Here is a 27381-nt window from a genome sequence, read left to right on the forward strand (position 1 = left end):
GTCTGAAGTGCGGAGCCGGGGACCTCGGCGAGCCGCCAGCAGAGTACCCGGGCTGCGGGGCGAGCGGACGGGATCCGCATTGTTGGATGCCGGGGCCGGGACGCGCGGCGCTGCTGCGGAGTTGATCCACTGCGCGGCTCGGCGCCGTCGGGAGTCGGTATGTCCGTCGCGTTGAAGGCGACAGGTGAGGGCGAGAATCGCGGCGTTTCGTTCGCCTTGCCGCTGTTGTCCGGCGCGGACGCGGACTCGATGCGGTGCGGCCGCGCGGAGATTCGGTTTTTACTTCGATACTTCGAACGGAATATAACATCACGCGGCGACCACAAGCAGCCAACCCGCCGGAGAGATAGGCAACGTCGCGAGAATCGAACCGCGGCAGACGCCGAGCCGGGCGGTTCTGGGTCGAGCGCGACGCCGCTGTTGGTCACTTTGTCCTGGCTGTTGGGAATGACTGTGCACGCTCATGGTGGCCAGGCTGTCATCTGAAATCCCGCGGCGTCCTGGCTGCTCGGCAAGTGCGAGGTAAACTGGTGTAAACTGAGGTGAAAATGTCAGGTCTTCAGGTCTTCAACATCTGGAGAGTATAAACCTTTAAATCCAGCTGTGGTATCAATATACTGCAGCAGGAACAGGAGATGAATATCTGGGTGCATGAGCAAGGCATAGACATAATGAACTCTCTCTCTCTCTCTCTCTCTCTCTCTCTCTCTCTCTCTCATATATATATATATATATATATATATATATATATATTTTTTTTTATTTGTAAAGAAGGCCTGTGTGGGTTTATGGGTTTATATGAAGCGGTTCGGCGTCCCTGTCTTCTTTTTTGCAGGGTGCCGATGGAAGTTGGCCTGCATGCACGTGAAGTTGTGTGGAGTTTGGGATCACGTGACTCTCTAGATCTGGACGAACCGGCCCGGTCGGTGGCCGCGGCGTGTTCTGAGCGGCCTGGTGACGTCACCGTTCCTCTGTTTTTGTTTTTGTCTCGGGGATCTACCGACGGGTCCTCACGCGCCCTGCGAAGGCTCCGCTGGAATATTATGCAATGCAAGGCTGTTTACGGACTGGCATCTTCGGGCTCCGTGGTGCCAGCTGTCGCCGTGCCGGTTGTCCACGTTCAGGAAGCGTGTATGATGGGGCAGGGTGGCCCAGCGAAATGATCATATTTCTCTTTTCTCTCCAGCCTGGTGCGAAACCTGAAGGGGACTATTAATGTGTACAAATCACAGTTGATGCGGTGCGGGCGAGGCCGTGCCAGATCCGGACGTTGGTCATCAGAAAGTGGAGTTTGAGGTACGACGGGAAGTACCCAGGCTGTCATTGTGGCTTTTTTTGAGGGGGGGCAGGAATGTGATCAGAGCCTGAGTGTCACCTGTACCCCCAAAGATATATCAGCCGGAGCATGCTTCTGTTACCCCAAAAGTGTAATGTGTGTGAGATTTGATGCCTGGGGGAGGAGAGGTGTGTGTGTGTGTGTGTGTGTGTTGTGAGGGGGTGGGGACAGGGCGTTATGGAGATGACAGCAGCCCTTTTGTCTCTTGGTGGCAGTGCCGTGTGAACACGGCCCGGCCCCATGTGACGCCATCGTCCCATCCCCCTACCCCCACCCCCTGTCACCCTTTGTTGCCACCAATTTGGAATCCTCCCCCTAATTGAATGGGATTTAAGTCCTGGCAGATTCGGGGTCTCTGTATAACGAGTAGCCCGGGGGTTCCGCTTTAGAACAATGGTGGATCTGCCTCTCCTCTCCTCTCCTCCTCAGCCGAGCCCACCCCCAGGCCGCTCGGCCGACATCAGCCCCTACCCTTCACCCCACGGCCGCGCCCCTGTGGGCCCGGCCTGGGAACGCGCAGAGGTTGGACAGAAAGGCCGTCTAGGACCTGACGCATTTGCATCATTGCAGCCCATCTGCTGGCGTCTGGCCTTGGGCCTGTTTACACAGTTCATTTTCATTATATGTTCTCGTGTGCATCTCCTGTAATGTGGTCATGGTGACGTCATGCGACCAGGAGATTCTTTTTTTTTTTTCTCCTGTGCAAATGTCACGGCTGCCACGCCAGAATTAGGAAAGGATGCAGCCGATCCATCTTGAGTCAGCATGTTTCTCCTCTCTTCAGAAGTCCAGGCTCGTCTCAGACTCGTGCTCAGGGTGCTGTTCTGGCCACACTCGTAACTCATGTCGGCGTAGTTTGTGCTGCTTTTCAGTGTTCTTCCGCTTTATCCTTTTTTTTTTTTTTTTTGTGGTTTCTTCTCATCATGGCATGAAAGAAAAGCAGAAATTATTCTTGCACCCTCAGCTATGTTTAACTTAAAGCCGAATTAAAAACTGTACACCATGCTCCAGACAGTAACATCCCCACCATATAGTAAAGAGGTTCTGGATTGGGACTGGTTGTCCACAGAAGGAAACAATTTTACTATTTTTATCTCATTAGCTCATTCAAAATGCACAGTAAAAAAATATAAAAATGTGTGTATTTATTTATTTTAATTGAATTCTTTTAAGGATGGCTTGTCTTGCAAGTAGCCGTGGTTTTGCGCAGGTAACCCTGTCCCCTGAGGAGCGGAGAGTTCTACGGTAGGCCGGAATAAACAAAATCTCTCCCATTGGCAAAATTTATATCAGACATCGTTTATAAAGAAAGCGAAGTGATTGTCACTTAAATCCATGGGAAGTACCCAGGCTGTCATTACCTCAGCGTCGGATGATCTTTCACTACTACAAGGAGTCCTCATTGTGGCTTTTTTTGAGGGGGGCAGGAATGTGACCCATTGAGTGAATCAATTAAAAATCCATAAAATAAAATTGTTGATCAGGGTCGGAAATCTTAATTACAACATTCCCTCCTCTTACTTTAAAATGGGGCCGTCAGTGACCCCGAGAACATGTCTCCGCTTCAAACCCCGGACATTCTCATGGTCCGGGCAACCTGATATGGAGCGGGAAAAATAAAACAAGTTTTCTTATATTTCAGATGGGCCAAATGACTATTTGTACAATTTGTACTTTTAAATCAATCGTGCATATGTTGGTGGTGTTTATAATTTATCTTGCATAACTATTTGCAAGATACTATTTGGAACAGGCCTGCTTTCATATATTGTCTATGCTATAAGAAAACGGTCAACCAGCCAATCCCTGCTTATGTCACACGGCACTGCGCGCGTTGCTTCCGGATTTCAGCACCTCCACAGCGTGTCTCTTTTAAGAATCATGTAAATTACAGCTGATGATCTGCGGCGGAACATGATCGGCCTCGTTTTGCTCAGGCTGCACAAACTTGGAGGAAGAAACATGGAGGAAAGGGGGAGCCGTGAGTTGCCAGGGGGAGCCGTGAGTTGCCAGGGGGAGCCAGGGGGAGCCGTGAGTTGCCAGGGGGAGCCAGGGGGAGCCAGGGGGAGCCGTGAGTTGCCAGGGGGAGCCAGGGGGAGCCGTGAGTTGCCAGGGGGAGCCAGGGGGAGCCGTGAGTTGCCAGGGGGAGCCGTAAGTTTCCATGTAGCATCAGTGCTACATGAAAAAGAAACGTCCTCCTTACAATGAAACTGTGTGTCAGCTTCCAGAGGAAGGAAGTGTGCGTCCATGACTAAAGTCGCTAGGGATTCCTCTCATATTCTGTTATTAAAGGTTCAGCATAATATTTCATTAGAAGCAGAAACCTTTTGCTAAATAAAAACTAGAGATCATGTTTTGTTTGGCAAAATATTAAAATGATGCCGGTCTGAAATGATGCCGTCTAAATAAAAAAACAATACTGTTCAGTGCTGCCAATTACGAGTGCCATAATTTGTCTTGAGTTATATATCATGTTGTCTTCTGACCTCTCTGCTGTTTAACTCACTTCTGTCCTTTCATGTCGTCTGCAGTTTGGTTCAACCCGGAGTAATTCCGTCTTGTCCTCCACGCTCCTTCCTTCCCGGTTTCGCGGGTGCGCCCCGGAGGGGGGGGGGGGGGAGAGGACGGGATGTCGGCAGCCCAGACACAGAGCGATGCTGAGCCGCGGTGGGGCTGTCTGGAGTCTCTGGGCCTCAGCCAGCGGGAGCTGGTCCTGGCAGAAGCCCTGCAGATGGAGTACGACGCTCTGTCCCGCCTCCGGCAGGACAAGAGTCCCGGCAGCAAGGCCGGTCCGGACAGCGACGGTGGCGGAAGCGGCGACAAGCCGGTGGCCCCGCAGCGAGAGCTCCCGAGCCTGCCGCCAAGGTCCACCCCGAGCCCGCCCGTCAGCAGCATTGATTTCGCCCTGCTCTCCCACAGCCACGACCCTCCGAGCAACGGCGGCAGCCACTCGTCCGGCAACGTGTCACAGTCGTCTAATATCACCGGGAAAAAAGAACCTCTTTATATCTTAGACTCTGGCCCAAGGGGCAAAAGTGACTTTGAGGGCCCATCGTTGCCACCGAAAAGCGTTCCACCCTCGGATGAACCGCCACCGGTGCCGCCCCGAAACCCACTCCCACCTCAGCCTGACACTTTTTCAACTCGGTGGAACTCGGCGTCCCCGAGGGACATCAACCTGTTCACCCCAGAGGTGGACCAGCCGAAACTTTTCTCCAGTGACGTCCTCAACTACGACAACCTGAACGAGTCTCTGAGCAAGCTGAACGGAGACTGGTCGTCCCCCAGGCCCAGACGGGCCATCGGGGACCAGCCGGGGAAGCCTGTGGCTCGGAGCAAGACCCTCCCACCGCAGGTACCGCCTCGCACCTACCAGCCTGTCCAGAAGAGCGACCGGAGCAACAGGAGAGTTTCTGCCGACCCGGTAATGATGTCAAAAGGCTTATGAATAAATATGTATGTAATATATTGACATTTTTATACTATCTGGGAGGAAACTCATGGCAAGTATCAGCATACAAATAAACTGCTTAAATTAGATTGGAAGTTTAGATGAGAAAAGTGAAACGGAAACCCAGAATTCATGGGGATGGGTCAAACTAAAAAGTATTTGGGGCAGCCAGTATGGGCACTCCTGAAATGAAGAAAATATGCAGTCTGCATTTGAAATGCTCTTCAATAAATAAATAAATAAATAAAGTAGAATACATACCTAACGTGTGTTACAGCATGACAAAATCCAAAAGCTTCGCAAAATATGCAAAGCTTTTATGTCAGTCATTGGACTGAATATTGCAAGTACATTTATGATGGGGTTTGTTTAGATGTAGGACTGGAGTAAGGAAAGCTACTCGCCACCTGTGGTTCTGTTTGCTAATACTTAGTATTTAAGTCACTTATCTGTGAGTTATCTGATTGTTTTTTTTTTGTTAAAGAAAAAAACAGTAAATATATTGTTGAAAAAAGCAAAGAAAATGGCAGCATCAGGTAAACCACTTTACAGTAGAGCTGTCATGATTGCTGCCCAGCATTGTCGTTTTTTCACTACTCCATTGCATTGTGGAATTTTTAAGCCAAGGTTTAAATAGCATGTTTATATTGAATTTCAGATGGTTCCACCTTAATCCTCACAACAGCTTTGTTCCACCCAAACGTGCTTATTGTTGCATCTCGCACGTAATGTCACGTATGTGTGTATTAGAATTGCTGTTGTGTGGAAATGAAAGAAATGCATGAAATCTGTCCTGTTTCTGCCCCTCAGGTGTCCCTGGGATCACGGTTAAATGGGTTTGGCTATGAGCTCTTCCAGGTCGCGGAGGAGAGAGACGAGGAAGTGGCAGCGTTCTGTCACATGCTTGACGTGTAAGCATCTGGGTCCTTTTAAGTGCTGTGTGTTAATTTTGGGGGAAAATATCATTTCGAGTGTGCCCTTTCCCTATTTTCGGCAGCTTGCGTTCGGCCTCCCCCTGCAGTGACCGCTCCAAGAATGCGGGGTTTGTGTGGAGCCCTTGCGTCGCTCAGGATGAGCTGCAGCAGGGACTTGGGGTCAGCATCAAGGTGACGGTCCTCAGCGACCACGTCAGGGAACCGCTCACGTTCACCTGTGATGGTATGACTGAATACGTGAAGGTTTGACTTGACCAGCCATCGTATTTGCATTTGTTGCTGGTATTCATATGGCATAGTGAGCAGTGGGTAGCCATGTCGAACCGGCAACCTTCTGATTACGGGTCAATTCATTAACCGCTAGGCCACCACTGCCCCATTTTCCAAATCATTTTTCCAAGGTATTTTCCAAAAATACCTATCATAACAGACTTCCTTTCACATAAAAAAGAACCTGCGAGAGTGGGGGAGTTGCCTTGTGTAGTCATCTGGCTCTTATTGGGCTTCAGAAGTGGCTGATGACTGGCACCCACGCAGTGGGAGAAAGGGGTACGAGCCAATTTTCATCCACCAAAATACACAAAGGCAATAAAGCCACATTGCTGATGCACATAGGATCCCTGCTCTGCGAATCCCCCCCTGATTCTCTTAATGGAATTACACTGCAGGGGCGTCATGCCAGACATCTGCTTTGTGCTCTCAATTAAAAGAGCCAGCTTTTCATTCATCCGTCTGAGAACATTCTGACTGACACACACACACACACACACACACACACACACACACACTGAACAGACCTGACCACACATACAGACGCAGTTCCAACAACCGGCACCCACACTCACTTGAAGACATTGTCTGATCTCCCACAAACACACACACACACACACACACAAAGCCCCTCAGCACACTGCTACACACATACTCTTGTTGCAGATCTGGGTTGTCTTCTTGTTTCCCTGTTTATTTTCCATCTCCCCAAATGATTTGCTTAACAGATGCACGTTTCCATGGTAACAGCCCCGCTTAAGCCAGCCAGTGATTTTGTTGGTATTTATTTTTAAGATTCAGCACAGCACTGAACCGGTGTTGTGGTTGTGAATGTCATTTATTGATTTTGACATCAGTCATTTAGACAAGTTCCTGTGTTGGTGTGAAGTTTGAATGAGCAATATGCTAATAGTTTTAACATGATCATTTCTATCATTACAACACTATTTGACATAATTCTATGATTCCACTGTTCCAGTGTATTATTTTTAATACTACAGGTTTTAATAATACACCAATAAGAACTGGTATCATTCCCTCAGTTGGTAAACTGACCAGATAATTTACTTGAGCATATATGTGAAATTTTAAGCAAGAATTTGCTCAATTTTTCGAAGCAAATTAAGCCCGGTGTTGTTTAATATAATTTACCAGTCTTTTCAACATTCTTCTATATTTTATTATTCTTGCATAATTAGTTCTTATGAACCATAGCTATACAAATTCCTTCTAAATAGGAATTATTACCATTAGTAAACCTTTTGGTCATCAAAATCCACAAAAAATCGATTTAGCAGTGTGATAAATGTCAGTATGGTTGTATTTTAGTCCTCCGCCCTGCCCTAGTGTAAATGTAGGCCGCGTATGACTGCAGTACGTATGTAGGTTAACGCCGCAGCCTGGCGTGCATGGCTGCTATATCTCAGCCCCAGGAATGTGCTTACCCCAGCGAGATGCACTTCAGCGGATGTGAATGTGAGATGCCGCTAACCTTGTAAACGTTCAGGCCCCAAGCCTGTTTATCTCCACAGGTGTGGGAGGTAAACTCCGGGGAAAGAGAACGTTCTGCCCCTGGCTTCTCTAGCACATGAGGACATAGAGGCTGCTGGACATGTTGGCGGAGGCCGTAGATCTGCCATTAGGGAACTGACTAGAATGGAAACGCGCATAAAATGTTTCACCTCTCTATAATTTCATGTTTAGAAATGAAGCAGTTATATGGGATCTACAGTGGAAAATCTACAATGGAATTTCTATTGTCAATTAGTTGGCCTATCATTTGACATTTACTGGGAACTAAGTTTTATTCATTATTTTTTTTTATTGCAATTGTTGTGCCGTTTGTTTTGTTGGAATATAGTTTAGAATTTCAAGCCTGTCTGTTTATTCACAAAATATCGACAAGCTAATAAATGTACAATAAATGCAATGCAGCAGTGCTTTTCCGGACAGCGATAACAAAAAAAAAATCATAATCTTTAGCAGTTTTTATTTCTATTATTTAATTGAAGTCAATCTTCACAGTGAACAGGCATGTCCTCCTTTCACAGGCTCCTCCACCGTCGACCTCCTGATCTACCAGACGCTGTGCTACGCCCACGATGACCTGGACCTGATCGATGTGGACGACTACCTCCTCAAAGTCGGCAGCCAGGCCGAGTTCCTGCAGAAGTAAGAGTCCTTGTTGGGTAAATTTACACACTGAGAGGAGTTTGCTTGCGGTCTCTCTGAACTGTTGGTTTTACGATTTTACAAGATTAGATTTTATTTTAGTTTTTTCCCAGGCATTACGCCATTACAATATTCCGCCATGGATGTGTTCAGGAATGTTGGATCCAGTTAATGGCCCAACTAAATTCTTTAATTTAAATGTTGATCTTGGTAGCAGTAGCAGGGTATGTATTGTTTGATTTGATCATTTCCCACGTGATATATAAATGGTTAAAAAGTTACTTTAGGACACATTTAGAGGGTTAATACGTGGATTAGTCAGAATTTAGATCTATTAATAATTAATGATTGCTGCATTTCCTTTTTAATCAAATTGCTAAAGGGATTTGGTGTGCATGATTACAGCATATGGGTACATATGGGTACATTGCGATGACTATCCTGAACAAGTTTTATTAAGAGGACTAAATCCAGAGCTAAATGGAGTAGGTCTTTTCTCATGTGGTTTAATGATGGGAGCAGGTTTAAATATGTCAGCCACATGACAGTCTTTGCCATTGACTCCTTTCATTTTACGATGCGGAAAGTGCGTATGTAATTGCAGAATCGAACAAATAAAACAGAATCCGCTATAAAACATGGAATTGTGTAGAATTGGTGTTTCTGGCTGCTGCAGCCCACTACTCTGTTGAGGCCGGACTCTCGCACACCAACTCAATGTAAATGTGCGGTCAGCGATGGCGAAGTGGCTGTCATGCACGTGCATAAACAACTTTTACGTTGGGCTTGCTGGAACACTGATGTCCTAAAAAAATGGACTCTTAGTCCTAAATTTAAAATGGTACAATACCCAAACTGTTGAATAGGAAGAACAAATCTTTTGTAAGAACATCAGAAACAGAGAAAAGAAGAAAACTAGCACAGCAAACAAATCAGCTTATTCCAAACCTGGTTTTATTATCATGGTTCCAGTTCATTATGCAAGAGGGCACAACTTTTTTTGTATTCCAGGTCTCCCTGATGATCCCCAAAAATTTGATATGTTTTTATGTTGCCCTTATTTTAATAGTGAAAACTATTGTGAAATAGTTATTTGCATGAAATGCTTCTATTATTTACATGTACATGTTTACAAAAGCAGAGAGTAAATGCCCAAGCACTTTGTTGAACAGTCTTTAAATGTGAGTTGCAGTTGTTGTTATTTTTTCCCCACCCACTCCGTAATCACATAGTTTTTATGTGAATAAATATATTTATAATGGTAGACATGGAATTCAGAGGAATTTTTAATTGGAGAAAATGGAACTGATATCACAGGGCCCTAGTTATAACTCTTTAAAACCAGGGCTCATCTGAGTGAAAAGCACTTGGTTTTGGCACTTGGCAACCCAACCATGTAATAAGACCCCCATGTAAATCGTCTTTAAATGACATGCTGCTCTATTTGTCACAGTAAACGTCCCATTGAGTGCCTGGGTAAGATGAAGAGGAGGCTTATGCAGTGTATCAAGAAAATTAAGTGGGTGGGGGGTTCTTTTCTGTGATTTTTCTATTTGTTAAGTTGGCCAGAGAACTGGCAGTTGCGGTCGCTTCCAGCCAGTTGTGCTCATGCATGTGGGATGGCCTGACCGCTGTGGGTGACCACCCCACACGACCCTTCATCTTCAGCACCGCAAAACTGAACTTGTTTAGCAGGGTTGGCAGACTGAAGCATGGCCAGCTTTCAGCGTTTCTTTATTTGCTTTAGAAGAGCCACGCCCTCTGTAAACTGCTCAGAGGAGCACTGGTCCTGTAAGATTTATGCACTATGAAAATATAACTTAGGCTTCTTGGGACTTTCTACAAAAACCTAGAGAGCTTAAGAGAACAAGGACTTAAGAGAACACTCAGATCAAATCACTTTAAGATAATAAAAAAAACATGTTCAGCAACACTAATACGATACTAAATTAACAGGAATGAGGTCAAAATGCAAAAAATTGTCAGTTATTTACAGTGTGTGTGTGGGTTTACAGTAGAAGTGTGTGTGTGTGTGTGTGTGTGTGTGGACGGATGTGTGCTACTCTCTGATAACCTGCTGGGCTGGCTACAGGCGCAGCAGCCTGTGAAAAGTGGGCGGGACTTCCTGTGTGGAATAAGGTCATTGTTTAACAGCTGGTCTTTCTTTGGTATTTTAAACTAAGTTAAATTTCCCCTGGGTTAATGGTAGTCTACGTCGGCAGGACAACGTGAGACATTTGCTTCTCATCTCTGAATTGAATTTGTAGAGAAATGCAGTAATGCTGATCGACCGCAGCTAGCTGAGCTCACACGTCGGTATGGAGTGGTGGGTGGCTGTAAATGACCTCTCAACACCTCTCGATTTGGTTTGGCAGAGGAGAACGATGATTACCATACAGGGCACAGTAGCCTGGAGGTCATGCATATCAGAGTGACCTACAGACAGGTTGTTGGATAATGAAGGTTCATCATCGGTGATGAAGGTGGTGCTGATCGCTGTGTGCTATAGAAAGCAGCCGTGTTTAATGTGTTTAAATGATCTTAAATGACCCAGATGTGGTGTAAAAAGTAGACGTTAGCCTTTTAAATCTGAGATAAAATAATAACTGACAATAGACGCATGCTCAGGAATATTGATGCTCTCAAAAATTGGGCATTAATAATGTGAAGTATATCCATCGAATATCATGAAAATTAAAGTATTAAATATTATAGTATTTAATAAATCTGAATAATTTATCATTTATTCATTTTAGGTCACCCCCTCCCTGTGTGGTAACAGAAGGTAGACAAGTTGACCTCTGGCAATGGCCCTGACCTGTACAGTAATAAATAAGGCCACTTTCTCTTTCTAAATCCTTAGAGCAGCACTGCTGCTGTTTTTTCCCCTTTTCCAGCCTCTGTGATTCAGGTCTGTGAACACACTTTGACATCTGCTTTGACATCTGCTGCAGCCACATGGACAAGTGCACAATAGCCAGGGAACAAGTCGGAAGATTAAATGTGACCTAAAGTATCAAGCGTTATAACCAAATATACCTACACTATATATTTAAACATCATTAACATCATATTAGATCTATAAACCAAAATACAAGTAGACTAACATACAGATCAGAACTTATATAGGCCTCCTATGGACTGGGATGGGTTGAGGATAGGTGGAAAAACATGTCCAGTTTAAGGGAAATAATCTTGATTTTTGGCAACAGCCAGTATGTTATGATGTTTTGAATGGTTAGTCTCGGGGAAACTGGGATATATTCAGAATTTTATTTCAAACCTGTGCTCAGTTTCTTTAGGAAATATCTAAATGGATCACAGCCACCTTCAGTACTTTCAGCAAAGAGAAAAATAATAAAGATAAAGGTCAAGCTCAAAGATGGTTAAAATCACAACCACCTCCTCGGCTCCAGTTTACAATCATTAAAGCCTAAAATCTTTTTAATTCCTCAGCAACCAGGCCCTGGCAAGTTTGGAATACATCCAGCAGTGCCTGAAGTTTGACTGGGACATCCGACTTTTCCTCACCCACCGGGCATCTGTCAGTATGGAGCTGGCTCGGACGGTGAGTGCTTAGGGTCACGGTAACCACGGGCAACCACGTCATGAGTTTACATTTCATTTTACCGTCGTCTTCCTTTCAAGGCCAAGTCAACAAGACAGAATTGGCGAAAACAGGATGTTTGCATGCAGTCACTATTTCTGCCTTATAAATGTGTCTTCTGGACCATAGCACTGAAGACAGGAAGTGATAAGAATCTTGAGCAGTCAAGTCCATAAAAATAGTTTACCAGTTTACCAAGGTCGCAACTTCTGCAAAAACTGCAGCACCGGAGGCTGAACTCCTCTAGAGTACTTGGGGTCAAGCAAAGTGGCCGGTGTTTCGATTGCACAAGCCTCAAAGCAAATATTTACACGTCATTTGTAATGTAATCCAACAGAACGAGGCATGCATGTACATTCTGGAGAATTCACACCAGCTTGGGGTTTTACATTTTTCTTTTAACCCTTTTCCAGAAAGAAGACGATGAAACTCCGTCCACCATGAACCACAACATGCTGCTGCAGGAGCGGCCCATCAAACAGACTGTCACTAGGTATGGCAGTGGCTGTAAATTTGTCACTGATGCTGGTTTTAGTGGTTCATTGAATGGCTTTAAATATGAATATAATGGTTTAATAAATAGGCTTCAAAATTATCCATTGGTGATGAAACTTATAGACTCCCTGCACCCAAATTTTATTTTGTTTAATTCAAACATAAAAACATTCAGGATCAACCCAACATTGACTGTATAGTTGAATTACTCTGATACATTGAGATACTTGATTTTTAGATTTGATCATTTGCGGGTACATTCTGCTACTGGCAGTTTGGACCTAGTTTTAAGGCTGCAATGATTAATATTTCATTTGGTTAGTTGTGGTCCCAGCTACAATCTTCATGTCTGCCCTTCTCTAAGTTGATTCTGTATGGGCTTTAGCTATGCCAGTTGAGTAGTGTGGGTTTACTTGTTGGTTCTTCTCCTCAGGGAGGCTCTCACGCTGCTGCTGGACACTTTCCACAATGAGGCAGAGTCCTTCGTCTTATCTGAGGTAACTGTTATAATGGTTTTAAAATCCTCAACCAGCATGATGGCCACTCAGGCTGATGAAATGAGGGGTGTGCAGGTGGAGCTGCCCCTGCACGTGGAACGTCTGGTTCAGTCTGTGAAGGCGCTGTGCAGCTCACTGGCCGCAGTGGAGACTCCTGACATCACGGCTGCCCTGAGCCAGCTGCCTGCCTGTCCCTGCCGCCTGCAGCCACGTGTACTGAAGGTCAGAACCTTTACAGCTCTGTGTCTGTGGAGCATCATAATGCAGCTGCATACAACAAGATCATAATGTCATATTTTTAAGATGTGTTCCTTCTTTCTGTGCGGCTCACTTAAAGTCGTCTCCTATGGCATCATGGATATGTCATAATGATAGGGTGAAAAATAATAGCCTGCAAGTTGTTCACTTCTTGACATCACTGACTATAAAAAGCATGGGGGATGAGCTAGATACATGTTTAGTTTAAAAATGCCATTTTTTTTTCATCCTAGTTTAGTTTTTAAAAGATGTTTGAAGTAGTGTGTGCATCTCTCCCCCAAAGGAAGGTTTTTAGCTTGCATTTGAAGAACTTTAGTGAATCAGCCATTCGAGCATCTAGTGGAACTTCATTCCACCAACTAGGATCCAATACAGAGGATAGTCTAGATGAGATGGTGGTACCAGTGGAGGAACTAACAAGCTTTAAAGACTTAAGTGCAGCGAGTCGAGTACAACCAACAGGACATTTGAAATTTAAGAGAGTGGTATTTTAGAAACCCATTTCTAGTGGAAAAATCATTTGCAGATATCAGCATAGGGGGTTTCGATAAAACTGCATCTGGCCAGCAGGGGCACTAGACCTGCGTTTATCTCTGGAGGTGCGTCTTTAATGTCAGATCATAACATCGGGACATTTTGTTATTAACACAGAGTGTTAGAAGCAGCTCTTCGCCTGACGGCCCTTCGGTGTTACATAGATCAGAACCAAAGGGCTGTGCTGTATTTTTGTCACCATACCTCAATGTGACAACATGCTGAGGAAATGCATGCATCAACAAGCACTAGACAAAGACATGTATTAGTTTTTAATTTTTTTTTCAGTGACTAACTGTCAGAGTGAGTTCACGTCAGCTTTTTTGACCTGACCGCTGTTTCCTCGCATCATCATCATTTTTTTTTTTTTTCAAACAAGGTTTCACGGCACTTTTGTTTGTGTCTTTCTGGCTTTGTTCCACTTCCACTGTGCATAATAATGGTTTGTGTGTGTGTGTGTGCTTTCCCTCACAGGATGCGACGGTTTTGGCAAAGCGAGAGAACAGAGGTACAGTACTGTGTTTCTGTGGTTAGAGGAAGGAAGGAAGGAGGGAAGGAGGGAGGAGGGGAATGAGGGATACAGGTGGGTAGGACAGAGAGGGGCGGTGAGTGGTGCCGCTCTGAGGATGTCCTTTATACCAAACAGGATGAACACCCGCACATGCTCACATGAAGCATACTTCAAAATAAAAGCACCAAAACAAAAAGCCATTACAAGTGGGAAAATTAGAAGATGTTTGAACAGGGTAGATCTGGACTAATCACATGACCTTCATTCATTGCTCCAGAGGCCAATGTTTATGCTCACTCATTGTCCTTTACCGCTCAGTCCTGTTGCTCAGGGTCGCGGCTGCTGAAGTCTATCCCAAGACAGAGGGCACAGGCCAGAGATCCGGCCGTTTAGGGTTCCCTTTATATTGTGCGTGTGGAAATGCTCGTTCGGTCACTTTTGAGCATTTGACCACTTCTGAAACAGATGATCGTTGTGTTTTCCATCTACTACTCACTGCATCAATTCAGGTTCAATAAGTTTTTACCTGCTAGAACATAATCATCCATGCAGGAATTATCCAATCTTACCTATTATTAAAATATTTTTTTTATTATTTATTATTTTTTTGGACAGGCAGTGCATTTATATCTCAATCATGACTGATTATGTGGTTCCTGGCATTGGTTCCTGTTTTTTCATAATGATCATAAAGGTGATCAAAAACTAGTAGTTACGCAGCCCTCTCCAAATTGCTTCTATTATTAATAGCATTTTAGTAATTGTTTTTATATTTGGGGCTCTCTTTACAGAAAAAGTGGTGGAGAAGCTGACATCCGCCATCTTGGATTTGGTGGAGCTCTACTGCAGCACGTTCAATGCCAACTTCCACACGGCGCCACAGAACCACCGGCCCACTGCGCCCATCCAGGAGGCCGGCATGGTGACCAACGTGCTGTCCTTCAACGTGTATGCTGCTCACCGGATCCCGATCACCTGGGCCGCCAGGTACGCACGCGGTACTGCGCGCATGTGCGGCACGATGCCTGCATGCTTCCCAACCCTGGAGGAACTTTAATTAGGCGCTTAGGTCTTAATTAATGGCCTAATAATGAGTGGGGCAGATTGTGACAGATATGCGGGTTGGAATAAAAACTTCCTGGCAGATGTTCCTCCAGGACCAGGGTTTGGTAAAACTGCACGAGACATAATAAACCATCGTAAATGCCCATGGCAGTGTTCTTTCGTCAATCTCCGAGTTGAAAACTGACATTGTTTCAGGCTGGAAAATGCTGATGCGGGGCTTTTAACTGGGCGACGTATCGAGCCAGCTGTGCAACAGCTGTCTGTATGGGAAAGTACGTCATCGCTGATTCGCAGCCGAACCTCCTGTATTTAGATATTCCTGCTTTAGATTGATTATTTCAGACTCAGTGATTTATTTAGCTAGTTCAGCACAATAAGGGCAAACATGTAACATTGCTTACTGTGTGTTTGGGACTTTCTGAATATGATGGTTTTAATTATATTTCACAGTGTGCTTTTACAAATTTTTTCTTCAAAAAGGAGATTTTCAGCTTCTTTCAGCCCCTACATTTATTGAAAACCGCAGAACTTCCACATTGGTGGGACCATTGGCAGGAAAAGTGGAACAGGAGTGCCAGTAGCTCTAATACACACTCACACATTCACATACACACACTTTATCTCTGCACCAGCTGTCCAGAGTGCATATCCCCCCTTTAGTGTAATCCATCCGGATTACATCGTGTAATGGGGGGCTGGGGCAGACCCCTCTCCCTCCCTCCCTCCCTCCCTCCCTTTTTTCCCTGACTCCCAGTTTAACCCCCAGTTTAAAAAAAAGTTGGATTGACCATTGGCCAAGGCTTCGGCAGAATGTTTTTCGTACGTTTTATTTTGTTCAGGGGGTGCATTTGTGTCAGGCTTCTCTTCCACCCACTTGCCTTGACCTGGGTGGACCCCGGTCCTTTTTGTTTGCTGCTGCACCGAAAGGGAAGGTCTGGTCCCCTACCCGACAATAGAACCCGGCAGGCTGGGAACTGCCTGTGCCCTTTGACCTTTATAAGGATCTGGCCAGAGGGCAGGGGCCTGGCACCTGTCCAGCGGATGTGTAGGGTGTTGCTCAGGCGGTGTGTCGTGTGCCATCTGCTTCGATGGCAGAGGAGTGGCAGTTTGTCACCCAGTGCCCCAGAAGGCCCATAGATGCCTCATAGGAAAAAATTTTGAATTTTCAAACACTTGCCTGATTATTATGTGTTTTTGTTTTTTTTAAATATATATATCACCTCTCTGCCATCTACAGGCATATGGTTCATGTATAAGGCTTCTTCTCTACCCCAGCGATGACCCCGTGACTCCTTGTCTCTGGGTCTGGTTGCGGTCCTGCATCATACTGCTACATAGCCAACATGTATTTTATTTTTTCTGATTTTGTGCGCTGTCCCATTCACAGTCCCACTCTGAATGCACTCATCTGGAGCAGTTTTATTTTAATTAATTAGTTAGTTAGTTAGTTTTAGTTTAGTTTAGTTTAACCGACCCTCACGTTCCTTTTTGTGGAATGCTCTGGGTACAGCTTGCCTATGTTTTATTCAGGCTTTCCTTGCCCACAGAGTGGCTGCTGTGTGGATTAAGTGATGGGGAGGGGGCAGGCATGCAGTCGTAGGAGCTGAAACCGCTCCCATCGAGCGAGCTGACCCACATACTGGCCATGGGCCTGCCCAGCATTGTAGCAGCTGTTCCTACATTTGGCCCCGCCCTCCCCAGAATTCCCACCAGTGCTCACCAGCAGTGCCTGTCAACACGTAACAGTTTTGTTATCGTACAATGCATTTCATTTTGAAAGTCGCTGTTGGTTTTCCTTGTGTTAGGATGTGGGGTTCGGGTAACGTGTTTTGCTTAGTCACGTTTTGCCTATTAATTGTGTCTAAAGCCAATCTTATAGAACTGCAGAAACCTAAATAAATCAGCCTGTTCTAATCTTCCTCCTCATTTTCCAACGCAGCTATGAGAGCTTCTTCCTCTCTTGCTCCCTGACTCATGGAGGTGAAGAGCTCTGCGCACCCCAGCACACCAGCAAGCAGTCAGTCAGCAAGTACCTCTTCCACCTGGTGGTCTGGGACCAGAGGTGAGGGTTTGTCAACAGGGTCCTTACACCTAGGGTGTATTGCAATGAACACACACACATATTAGCAGTGTACTGTGTATGCACAATTTTGTGTAGGATGAAAGCCTGAGCAGTGGGTCAGGCTGCTTTATAACAGACGAAAGATGAAGCTGAGACTAAAAGGCGATTCAGTGTAAAATGTCAACTCTGGAAGGAAGAAAGGGTGCACTCTGCCCTGAATGCTCCTTTTGCGTGAATAATTGATTTGTCAGGAATAAGCTGTGTGCTTTTGAGATTCATGTTCGACTCATCTTCATTCAAGTTCCCGTCATCCTGTGTGAATCTTGCATATGTATGAGGTTACAGTGCAAGAATTTCTGTGACCCTGTCGAGTCCCAGTAGGTGACAGTGGTGCAGCTCACAGTACCTCCTTTTTCTACATCTGACTTTCAGGGGAAAAGAGCAAGTAAAATCCTGCATAAATGATTGAACTCCGCTTGAAGTCATTTTGGCGCAGAGGGAAGGGTCACTGTAAACTGAACAAAACTATGATATAACTAAAGGTTTCATATTTGAGGTTCTTAAAAACAGCAAACTGATGACAATATTTCATACTCTCATTCAGAACTGAAAGCGTTCATATGTTGAGCTCTGGTTGGCTGCTTTACCTTCACTCATGTTAATGGTTGCCTCATGACGCTGCTTATGATGATGATGACCATAATGGAAGTCATCAATGTAAAACTCAAACATTGCTTTCTTCTGTTACAAGACGTTTTGCTCTGTGATAGGCTCCGTAGCTTACGTAGAACAGGTGTGTATAACAATTTATACATATAAAATATTTCAATTCCTACTCTCTAACTGTATAATAAGAGACTTGGACGGCAAGGTAAAGACTGCAAACCAAACTAATTGCGTTCTGAAAGGATATTTGAATTCTAGGTCTCAAGTCTCCCAGAAGACAGTGTGTCGGGTAGTGTGTCAGTGTGTCTTAGGTGAATTTCATGTATAAAGGAAATGAAGGCTTCACCTCCGGCTTCCTGACTTCCTGGCTTCATTCCATTCCGCCACGTCTGAGACCTTTACAACAATCCTTATGTGGGACACCCAGCATCCTTTATTTTCTGCATTTTTTACTATTTTTGTTGTACTATTTTAAATTTTAAAAATGTATTTCAGACAAGTCTAACACTAACACACGCACATGCACACACACTGCACAAAAGATTTTTTTTTTTTTTCGTCTAGCACTTAACGATTTCCGAGCATGTTCTTTTCTGGACTAGTTCGGCCTTATCAGGGCTCTTACTTTTGTAAACTCAAAATCTATAGAAACCAAATGAGAGTTGCTGGTGTCGTCCTCTTGTAAGTCGCTTTGGATAAAAGTGTCTGCTAGGTAAAGTAAAGTAAATTTAATCATGGATTAATCATACTCAAATGCACCCAGACAATCACTCCACGCATGTTACCTCCAAGCAACTTGTTGTCCAGAGCTTGCAATCTTGAATATCATTCTGTGTAGCAGCTCGTTGGTCTGCTGTTTGTTTTTGCCGTGTCAGTGGGTGCTGGGTAAATAGTAGAGTTCAGCTATCAGGTAAATGCTCAGACCAGGGGGATTGGATCTAAATCGTTCTGCTGATAGATTTCGATCTCCCATTGTACAGTGGCCATTTTAAAAAGGACTGTTACTGGACATGGGCAGAACGTGTTCTAGTCCCACGCTTACGATACTCCCTCTCCTCTTCTCTCTTCCTCCAATCCAGGGTTTGCTTTCCTGTTCAGATCAACCAGTTACCACGGGAAACACAGCTGACCGTGACCTTGTATGCCAGCCCACTGCCGCCCCCCGGAGGCGGTGATGAGAAGAGCAAACAGAGGCGTGGGATGGAGGCCCTGGGATGGGTCACCATGCCACTCTTCAACTTCAGACAGTGAGTTCACGCTGCCACTTACCTGGGGACAGTCTTTGACACCTAGTATACTCATTATGAAATGATGATATTAACAGACCTTTATATTTAACTGTTAACTAAACTGTTATAACGCCTGACCCATCATCACTTTTTAAAAGTGCCCCTCAGCACAAAAAAAAGTAGCCAAGCAAAACGCTTAGAGACAGACATTTCTGCTGAGTGGTAAAGGTGAGGCTGCGGACAGCCGTTGCTCATCTGTCCCGGAAAAGAGGGGCGCAACGGTTCCAGTATGGCCCAGTGATTCTCTGAACTCCTCCCAGCAGCATGATGACTTGGGATTCGCCCACACCAGGAACGGCAGGAACATGCAGTGAACATTCTCTGCCCCTCACTAAATGAGACACAGCCACTTCATGAGAGTGAAAATTGTTTTTAGGAAAAGTTTTGGGACCACATTAATGTAACTGAATAAAAAAGATGATGCCATCACACCTTTGTATGGGAAATAGGACTATATTTGTTATTTATGACAGATTTATCATGTGACTTACAGCTTGAGATTCTGCAGATAGTATACATCCCGTTACTGTAGGTGTTAATCTGTGAAAGGTGTGGCTGGGTGACTGTGTGTGTGTGTGTGTGTGTGTGTGTTTCCATTTGCAGTATCCTGATGTGTGGCAGGAAGTTGCTCGGTCTGTGGCCTTCGACCCCAGGAAGCGGGAACGCTCGGTCCAGCACTCCCAACTTCAGTCAGCCAGACAGCGTCATACTGCAGGTACCAGATGTGACGCGCATAGTGTGTCATGGGGCACAGGGTCAGAGGTCAACACTGCGCCACTCCCTTATCTCTTCCACTGCCTGGAAAGTTTATATGTATGCTACAGGCCACCTGGTGATATAAAAAAAGTATATACACACACACTGACAGAGTGAGAGAGAGAGAGCTCTGGTTTTTCTCAGTGTGAACACCACCTTAGTCCCCACTCCACCCACACTGCTACACAGCTGAGCCCTGAACCATGTGGAATCCAGCACGGCGTCTCACTCGGTTCACACTCACCAGACCTGTGGGCTGAAAGTTTACTGAGACGGAAAGTGGGTCAGACTTTCATGCACCAGGCGGGCTGGAGAGGGGCCCGAAGGCCAAAATGCATGTGTACACACACACACACACACACTCTTTTTCTCGTCTTTGTCACATGCTTTTCCCTTTCTGTCTGGCCTATGCTGATCACTGTAACACCTCTGATCACACCACACCCCCTCCACCCCCCACCAGCTCACACCCCATCCTTCCAGCTCTGCACTGTGGTTCAAACGGACAGAGAACAGAATGAAACGCTGTAAGGAGGAGTAGAAAGAGCCGTTTCTATCACCCGGGGGTGCAACACACGCTTAGTAATATTTATGGTTTGTTTTGTTCATATTTTTCTTGCAACGTTTGGGACACTCGAGGGAGCAACAAAAACAACAACAAAAACAGCCCTTCCAGAACAGTCCATGTGCCAGCTTGAGAGGTGGCGCTGCCAACAGGCCCCCTTTTGTCCTTGGTTTGGCGCGTCTTTGTGTGTGGGGGCAGCAGCCTGGGCCTTCCCCTCCAACACAGGGTTCCTGTGCCACTGTGGAGGCTGCGCCTGATACTGTATGTGAGATGAATGCGGATGAAGCCGTCCTCAAATGTCAACACGTAAATACAGATTCGTCTGGGAGAAGGGAACAGACAGGCAGTCAGATGATAGAATTAGTGTTTTTTTTTAAGTTCAACTTTTTGTTTCTTTCACCGATGCTACCGTTAAATCAGTGTGTAGACATCTTTTTATTATGTTTATTATTATTTTGAAAATTTCCCACTTGTGGGACTAATAAAGGATCTTCTTATCTTAATAGACATGCAGGGCTAAATGAGATGCAGCATGTGGGGAGCGTTTACTTATGGCACATCACATATGTTTTCAGAATTTACGCCCAGCCATAATAAGACAGGAGACCAATTTTGATGTTGATGAGGTCAAATGGAATGTGGTTTGCTAATGCATTTGATTGAATACATAAAACATTTTTAAATGTCCAATGGTGTATTTAACTTCTAAATTCAAGCACTATGACTTTCATTCAGTCCACTACATACACACCAGTGAACTGGACACACATATTTACCTGCCTGTAAAATGATTAATATTCACACATACAATTCAACCTCTCAGTCCAGATGCACTAGTTTTCTTTCCTTCCTGCTGATGAAACAGTGCTGTTGCTAGAACGGGTGGTGGGCCCAGAGGTGGAGACACATCTGGCCCTTATTACAGCCCTCCTGCCCGACTTGCGTCGTGAGCCTCGCCCTGTGTCTCCACTCCTCTTTCTGACTTCATTTTCCACATTCTTCCTGCTGCCCTTTACTCCTCATTTCATCCCGCTCACCCTTTTCTTATCGGTGCTGGGAATATTGGCCATATTTTTTTATTTTTTTGTCAGGTGTCTGTCTGTCTACTTCCTGCCTGTGTATAATGTTCTTTACAGAAAACGCAATCAGCATTAGGTGCAAAGCAATTTTTGTTTCTGCAAGTATTTGAGTGTGTGTGTGTTTGCCTCACACCTCCAAGGTTGTGAGTTTGAATCACAGCTTGGACCTTACGGCTCAGACCTTTTTGTGTGTGTATGTAAGGGTTTTACACAATTTTGCCAACAAGATGCATTCTGTGATCTATGTTTCTAAAGGTGATGATGGGCAGGGCAGCCGTCATATCAGTCCGAACTCTTAGAAATGAAGTTTATGAGAAACCAGCGTAAGCCAACAAGCAACATCACATGATCCTGTTGGTTTGAATCCTGTTGGTTTAACCCATCACCCTTAGTGAGCAGTGGGCAGTCATGGTGTGTGAGGACAGTGCTTTGCCTTCTGATTACGTGACCGTTTCTTCACCCGCTAGTAAATCACGTTACTTTCTTCTGTCTTTCTTTACCACTTCAAGACCATGCCTCCCTTCTACCGCAGGTTGACTTCCCCACGTCCTCATTTGAAGTTCGCTTCAGCACCCCGTCCCCAGCCGAATTCAGCCCTCGGTACGATTTCTCCCGTCTCGACCAGAATACACAGAAGCAGCTGCAGGAGGTTTTGCACAAGAAATCGCTCTTCTGGTGAGGCACTACTCTCATTTCTAGAATATATCCTGAACACCGATGCACTCTGGGGGTGGGGGGAGCACCTGTTAGTGTCCTGAGTTGTCCTATCGCGTCTAGTACTTGCCGGGTCATTCGTATGTGACTGTGACTGTATTTCAAGCTTTGTATTAGCAAATCCCCTGTCCAGTCAAAGTCATGCGAAATGTGTCCTTCATGTTCCTGTCAAGCCATACCGTCGCCTGTGACCCATACATAAAACCCAGGCTGAAAGCTAGATTAACTACATGACAGATGGAACAGATAGAAAACATTTCACATGGACCTGCCTGATCGTAAGTATGAAGACGAGTTATCAGGTGATCATTGTGGTCTTTGTAGTCTAGTTATTCCAGACTAAACATTGACCAGATTTTATTGCTTCAGTGCCACTAAATGATATGTGTTCAAAATAACGTGCTGATCTGTAAACCATACGCAGATAAGTGATGTAACCCCCAGTCATCCAATAAAACGAAAGGACAGGAATGAACCGTGTTTATGAACCAGTAACAGCTAGAAGCAGTGCACCATTGTGCATGAATGGTGTGTTGTCGCGATCATTGTTCATTATCCTGCCCTCATTTTCCTGCCGGTTGTAAATGAGTAGGATTATCTGGCAGCACGGCAGTGTTGTGTTTTTCCCAACTGGCCAACATTCCGCCTCTTTTGTTCTGCGTTGTGTTCTTTCAGGCCTGGCCTGTTAGTGAAAATGTGGTGTTTTAAAGGACAAGGCCACGTTCTGGGAACATGAGACAGTAAAATGGATTAAAGGTCACAGTCTCTGTATGTGCACCTTTGGGTGTTCTCTATCAGCTCTATGTGGATGAGTCAGGGTTTTTATGGCTTTATGGGTGTGTGCTTTTTTGATCATAATGAGCATGTGACCACACACACGCACCCAACAAAGAAACGCTCACACAGTTTGCTCTTCTCCAACGTTAGCCAGTCATAACAGTTGTCTTTGTAAGCGGACAGCATCCTTGCCTCCCTGAGGAATTCTGGGAAATGTAGTACATATGTAACCCGATCCTGTTCGGCCTTCTCTGGGGGTAGGGGCTACAGAGCAAGAGGGGCAGGTGGGGCTGTGGAGGTTTTGCCTGACACGGCGTATATGGGATGGGATCAAGTTTAATTTACCCTGCTCTCTGGAGTATAGGAATATGCTTGGGGTGGGGAACAGGGCAAGGCGGGCCTGTCTTGTTGCATATGGACTTGATGTCTGGGGTTCAGGCAACCAAACTGCTACATATACTGTAGTGCTACCTAATTAGCATTTTTAAATCTAATATTATGCAGTAAAATCCTGCATGAGGTATCTCGGACAAAATTTAAATCCTTCCATGAAAGAATGTATTTTCATCTGTTTTTATCACTGCATGTGATCACTTAGGGAGTGTTTCCAACTCTGAAAAACACAAAGGAGCACAAAGCATCAGCCTCATCAAAACACAAGTGTTTACATTAATCACATTGTTACTTTATTATTATCACTGACAGTAGCAGGAAATATCTGTCATTCAGCTGCATAATTCATACAAATGGCCCATGTGCTGTAATTGCTTATTGATCAGCCTTTAATGTGATTTTGCTGGGGTATCTGGAGGGATCTGATATAGGAACTTTTCCTCTGCAAGATTATTGTAAATGTGTTTTTTCTGATATTGACACATTCATGAAATTGCTGTTTGAATAATATTTGTCTCTTTTTGAGGTTCTTGAAGAGCATTGAATATTTCAGACTAAAAAATAAATAAATCATACGTGGTTTGAGCATATCACCACCCAGTATGCTGTCTGTTTATTGGCTGTACAATGTCAATACCAAAGTTATGTCAATACTAATAGTTATTTATTTAAATATCTAAATATGAAATAACAGTTTGATATGAAATAAGCTGATAATGCGCAAAATGTCTTGTTTATTGATATTTAATCACACAATACAACTATAATAATTCAATAAATACAATAATTCTAAATAATAAGCATCAGTAGACCTGTAGAGAAACAGATGGGGTTGTTATGGGGAAGTCATGGAGTTGGCACATTAATGGGCTGTTGGCATAGGCTCAACATTTAAAATGTGTGTGTGTTACCAGGCTAACGCAGGAGGATCGGAGGCTGCTGTGGGAGAAACGTAATTTCTGCCATGCCGAGAGCAGCCGTCTGCCCCTGGTGCTTGCCAGCGCCCCCAGCTGGGAGTGGGCCTGCCTGCCAGACATCTATGCCCTGCTGCGCCAGTGGGCCTGCATGAACCACCTGGACGCCCTGGGTCTGCTGCATGCCACGTATGCCCACAGACACCAGTCAACTAAAAACAGTTTAAAAAAACATTAGACGTTGAAAAAAAAAATGTAAACATGCATGTGTGTGCGTTTTTGTCAGGTTTCCCGACCAGGAATGTAGACGCACTGCGGTCCAATGGATGGACTCCATCTCCAACCCAGAGCTGCTTGACTTCCTGCCTCAGCTGGTTCAGGTATAAACGCTGTGATGTTTAGTCTCCCCTGTGTTCTGTTTTGCTCTCTGCTCCTCGCTCCACCTTCATGGGCGAGTGTGTGTGTTGTCTCTGTCAACAGGCTCTGAAGTATGAGTGTTACCTGGACAGCCCGCTGGTGCGTTTCCTGCTGAGGAGAGCCATTGGGGACCTGCGCATCGCACACTACCTCTTCTGGTATGTGCTCACACTGATATGCACACTCTTTCCTAGACATGTACACATCCAGAACCTTCAGGGCACTTTGGGGGGCTCTGAAAACCAGGCCCGTCTCCAGGACTTGTTTACTGGTATTTATTTGGTAGCTGTTACAGATGATGCACCAACTATGGCTGAATCTAGCGATACAAACACATTTACTGAAGCAAGATTGTTTGTTTGTTTGTTTAAGCATTTGACTCATGCATAAAGAATAATGGCCTATTTATGAATGGAAAAGAGCTTCTGAACTCTGAACAAAAAAAAAAAAAAGGTTATTAATTTTCATTAGTACAAACTGAATCTTGGTTACTGCTTTTTAGTGTGAGCTGACACTTCTGGTCATGAGTATTGCCATTTCACACTCGCTATGGGTTCGGCGTCACCTTGTGGACAGAAGGAGAATTGCCACCCCTGTCCAAATCCCCTGTCTTTTATATTTTATAAGAAAATAGTATATAATGGTGTGGATTTCTTTCACTTTGGCACGCAGACACAATCCACATACAAAATCCAGAATATAAATATCTGGGAAATACCATGGTTATATGTAAATATACACAGAGGTGGGTGTAGTACCAAAAAAAAAATCTAAATTACTGAAGTATGAGAAGCATTACTCCAAATTAATAATTCTCTAATAAGCAAAAAGGAGTAATCCAAAACATTTCTCAAGTACCAGTACAAAAGTATCCAGTGATAAGAATACTGAAGTACTGAGTAACTGTTGGTTTGTAATATCTCATTTGTTTTTTATGAACAATGTATTCCAACATATATATAATGCTAATATAATGCTAATGCTAAATATGTGCTAATTCTGGTATTTTCTAATAATAGTAATAGTAATATTAACTTATTAAAGTACAATTTGTAGTAATTAATGAACTAAATCTGATCTTAAATAAAACACTACTTCCGTCCTGTAGGAAAGACTGGGATTCTGTATTCTATTTCGTTACCTTTGGTTTTGGAGACTGTCTGGCACTGGTGACAGTCGCATCTGCCATTTTTTACTCCGTGTCTGTGCTGTGAAATGAGTTTGTGCCATGCATTGCTGCCACTGTTTGTTCGTCATGTGACTGCAGGGCTACATCTGATTGGTGAAGCGTGTCATGTGATTATTTTTGCTACATCTGAATGATGAAACATAGTCATGTGTTTGATCTACTGATGCCATCTGTCTGGCCTAAAATATATATATATGTTATAAATGATTTTTAAAAAAATCATATGTTGCATATCACCACCCAGTATGCTGTCTGTCTGATAAGCTGATTGGGGTATAATATATATGGTATAAATTATTTAAAAAAGTATTGAGTTAAGTAAGAGTAGAGTTTCAAATTCACAAATATACTCAAGTAAAAGTAAAAAGTATGGCTTTTATAAAACTACTCTTAGATGTCATGGGGTAAATGTAACTTGTTACTACTCACATCTGTATATATGCATGACCCATTCCTCATCCTCATCCACCTAGTCCACTGCTTGTTAGCCTTAAATAACTGTTAACTACTAAGTGGGTGAGACTTCCTTATTAGGACCCTGAATATTAAGAAGTAATTGGCTGTTTTAGAGATCTTGGTACATGAACAGATGAAACCATTCACCATCACACTGCCATTGTTATTGGTTAATTTGGTCGATCTCTGCGTTCAGGCTGCTAAAAGATGCGCTGCAGGATTCCCAGTTCAGCGTACGTTATCAGTACCTGCTGGCGGCGCTCTTGTGCTGCTCTGGTCGTGGCCTGAGGGAGGAATTTGACCGGCAGTGCTGGCTGGTGAGCATAATGGCGAAAGTGGCCCAGCGTGTGCGCGATGCTTCGCCGTCCTCACGTCAGGTGAGTCAAACCTTCACCTGCACACCAGCAGTAATAAACCATCCCTGAGCCTCCAGACACATCAGGGTATTATCATTTAGTATTTTGCTGCAGACTATCAGTGTGTGTGTGTGTGTGTATAGACCATTCTGAGGGAGGGACTGGATGAAGTCAAACAGTTCTTTTTGATCAGTGGCAGCTGTCGCCTCCCTTTAAACCCTGGCCTGTTGGTGAAGGGAATCAATATTCAGGTAGATTATGTGTGAAATATTTATTTTGGGTTCCATGGGCTGTGTCCAAATATAGTCAAGCTTGCATTCGAATGTCGTTTAACTCATTCCTGTCACCCATTCCATAGTCCTGCTCCTTCTTCAACTCAAACGCCGTCCCCCTCAAGCTCTGCTTCCACAATCTGGATCCCCTTGGAGACTACATCAGTGTCATCTTCAAGGTACCATCAACATATTTATCTGTACTTACACAGAACTAGCAATAATAGTATATTATTTTTACATAATATTATGTATATTGTATATATTTTTATTTAGTAGCTTGAACTAATAATAAATGTGCCTTTTTAATGACAGCCTTCCACCCAATTATTGTTTTTTGCTATG

General features: G+C 44.4%; 1 protein-coding gene across 4 annotated transcripts in view; it reads left to right on the plus strand.

The window, feature by feature from the left end:
• Window positions 1-27381, plus strand: part of pik3c2b (phosphatidylinositol-4-phosphate 3-kinase, catalytic subunit type 2 beta) — a 38758-nt gene continuing 11377 nt past the window's right edge. The window contains exons 1-22 of one of the 4 annotated variants that reach the window (XM_028998151.1): window positions 1-184; window positions 1187-1296; window positions 3868-4760; window positions 5598-5698; window positions 5785-5945; window positions 8044-8164; window positions 11621-11732; window positions 12185-12264; window positions 12700-12763; window positions 12839-12985; window positions 14030-14063; window positions 14858-15053; window positions 17071-17193; window positions 18939-19106; window positions 19752-19863; window positions 22081-22223; window positions 24347-24535; window positions 24633-24726; window positions 24827-24921; window positions 26605-26785; window positions 26908-27015; window positions 27123-27215. In XM_028998151.1, coding sequence (XP_028853984.1) covers window positions 3966-4760; window positions 5598-5698; window positions 5785-5945; window positions 8044-8164; window positions 11621-11732; window positions 12185-12264; window positions 12700-12763; window positions 12839-12985; window positions 14030-14063; window positions 14858-15053; window positions 17071-17193; window positions 18939-19106; window positions 19752-19863; window positions 22081-22223; window positions 24347-24535; window positions 24633-24726; window positions 24827-24921; window positions 26605-26785; window positions 26908-27015; window positions 27123-27215 — 3117 coding nt within the window. In that variant the 5' untranslated portion in view covers window positions 1-184; window positions 1187-1296; window positions 3868-3965. Of the gene's footprint in view, window positions 185-308; window positions 523-1186; window positions 1297-3867; window positions 4761-5597; window positions 5699-5784; window positions 5946-8043; window positions 8165-11620; window positions 11733-12184; window positions 12265-12699; window positions 12764-12838; window positions 12986-14029; window positions 14064-14857; window positions 15054-17070; window positions 17194-18938; window positions 19107-19751; window positions 19864-22080; window positions 22224-24346; window positions 24536-24632; window positions 24727-24826; window positions 24922-26604; window positions 26786-26907; window positions 27016-27122; window positions 27216-27381 lie in introns of those variants that run through there. The other 3 variants (XM_028998152.1, XM_028998150.1, XM_028998153.1) reach the window with 3 other exon arrangements.

Source organism: Denticeps clupeoides, chromosome 12, assembly GCF_900700375.1.
Source record: "Denticeps clupeoides chromosome 12, fDenClu1.1, whole genome shotgun sequence".
Taxonomy (NCBI): Eukaryota; Metazoa; Chordata; class Actinopteri; order Clupeiformes; family Denticipitidae; genus Denticeps; species Denticeps clupeoides.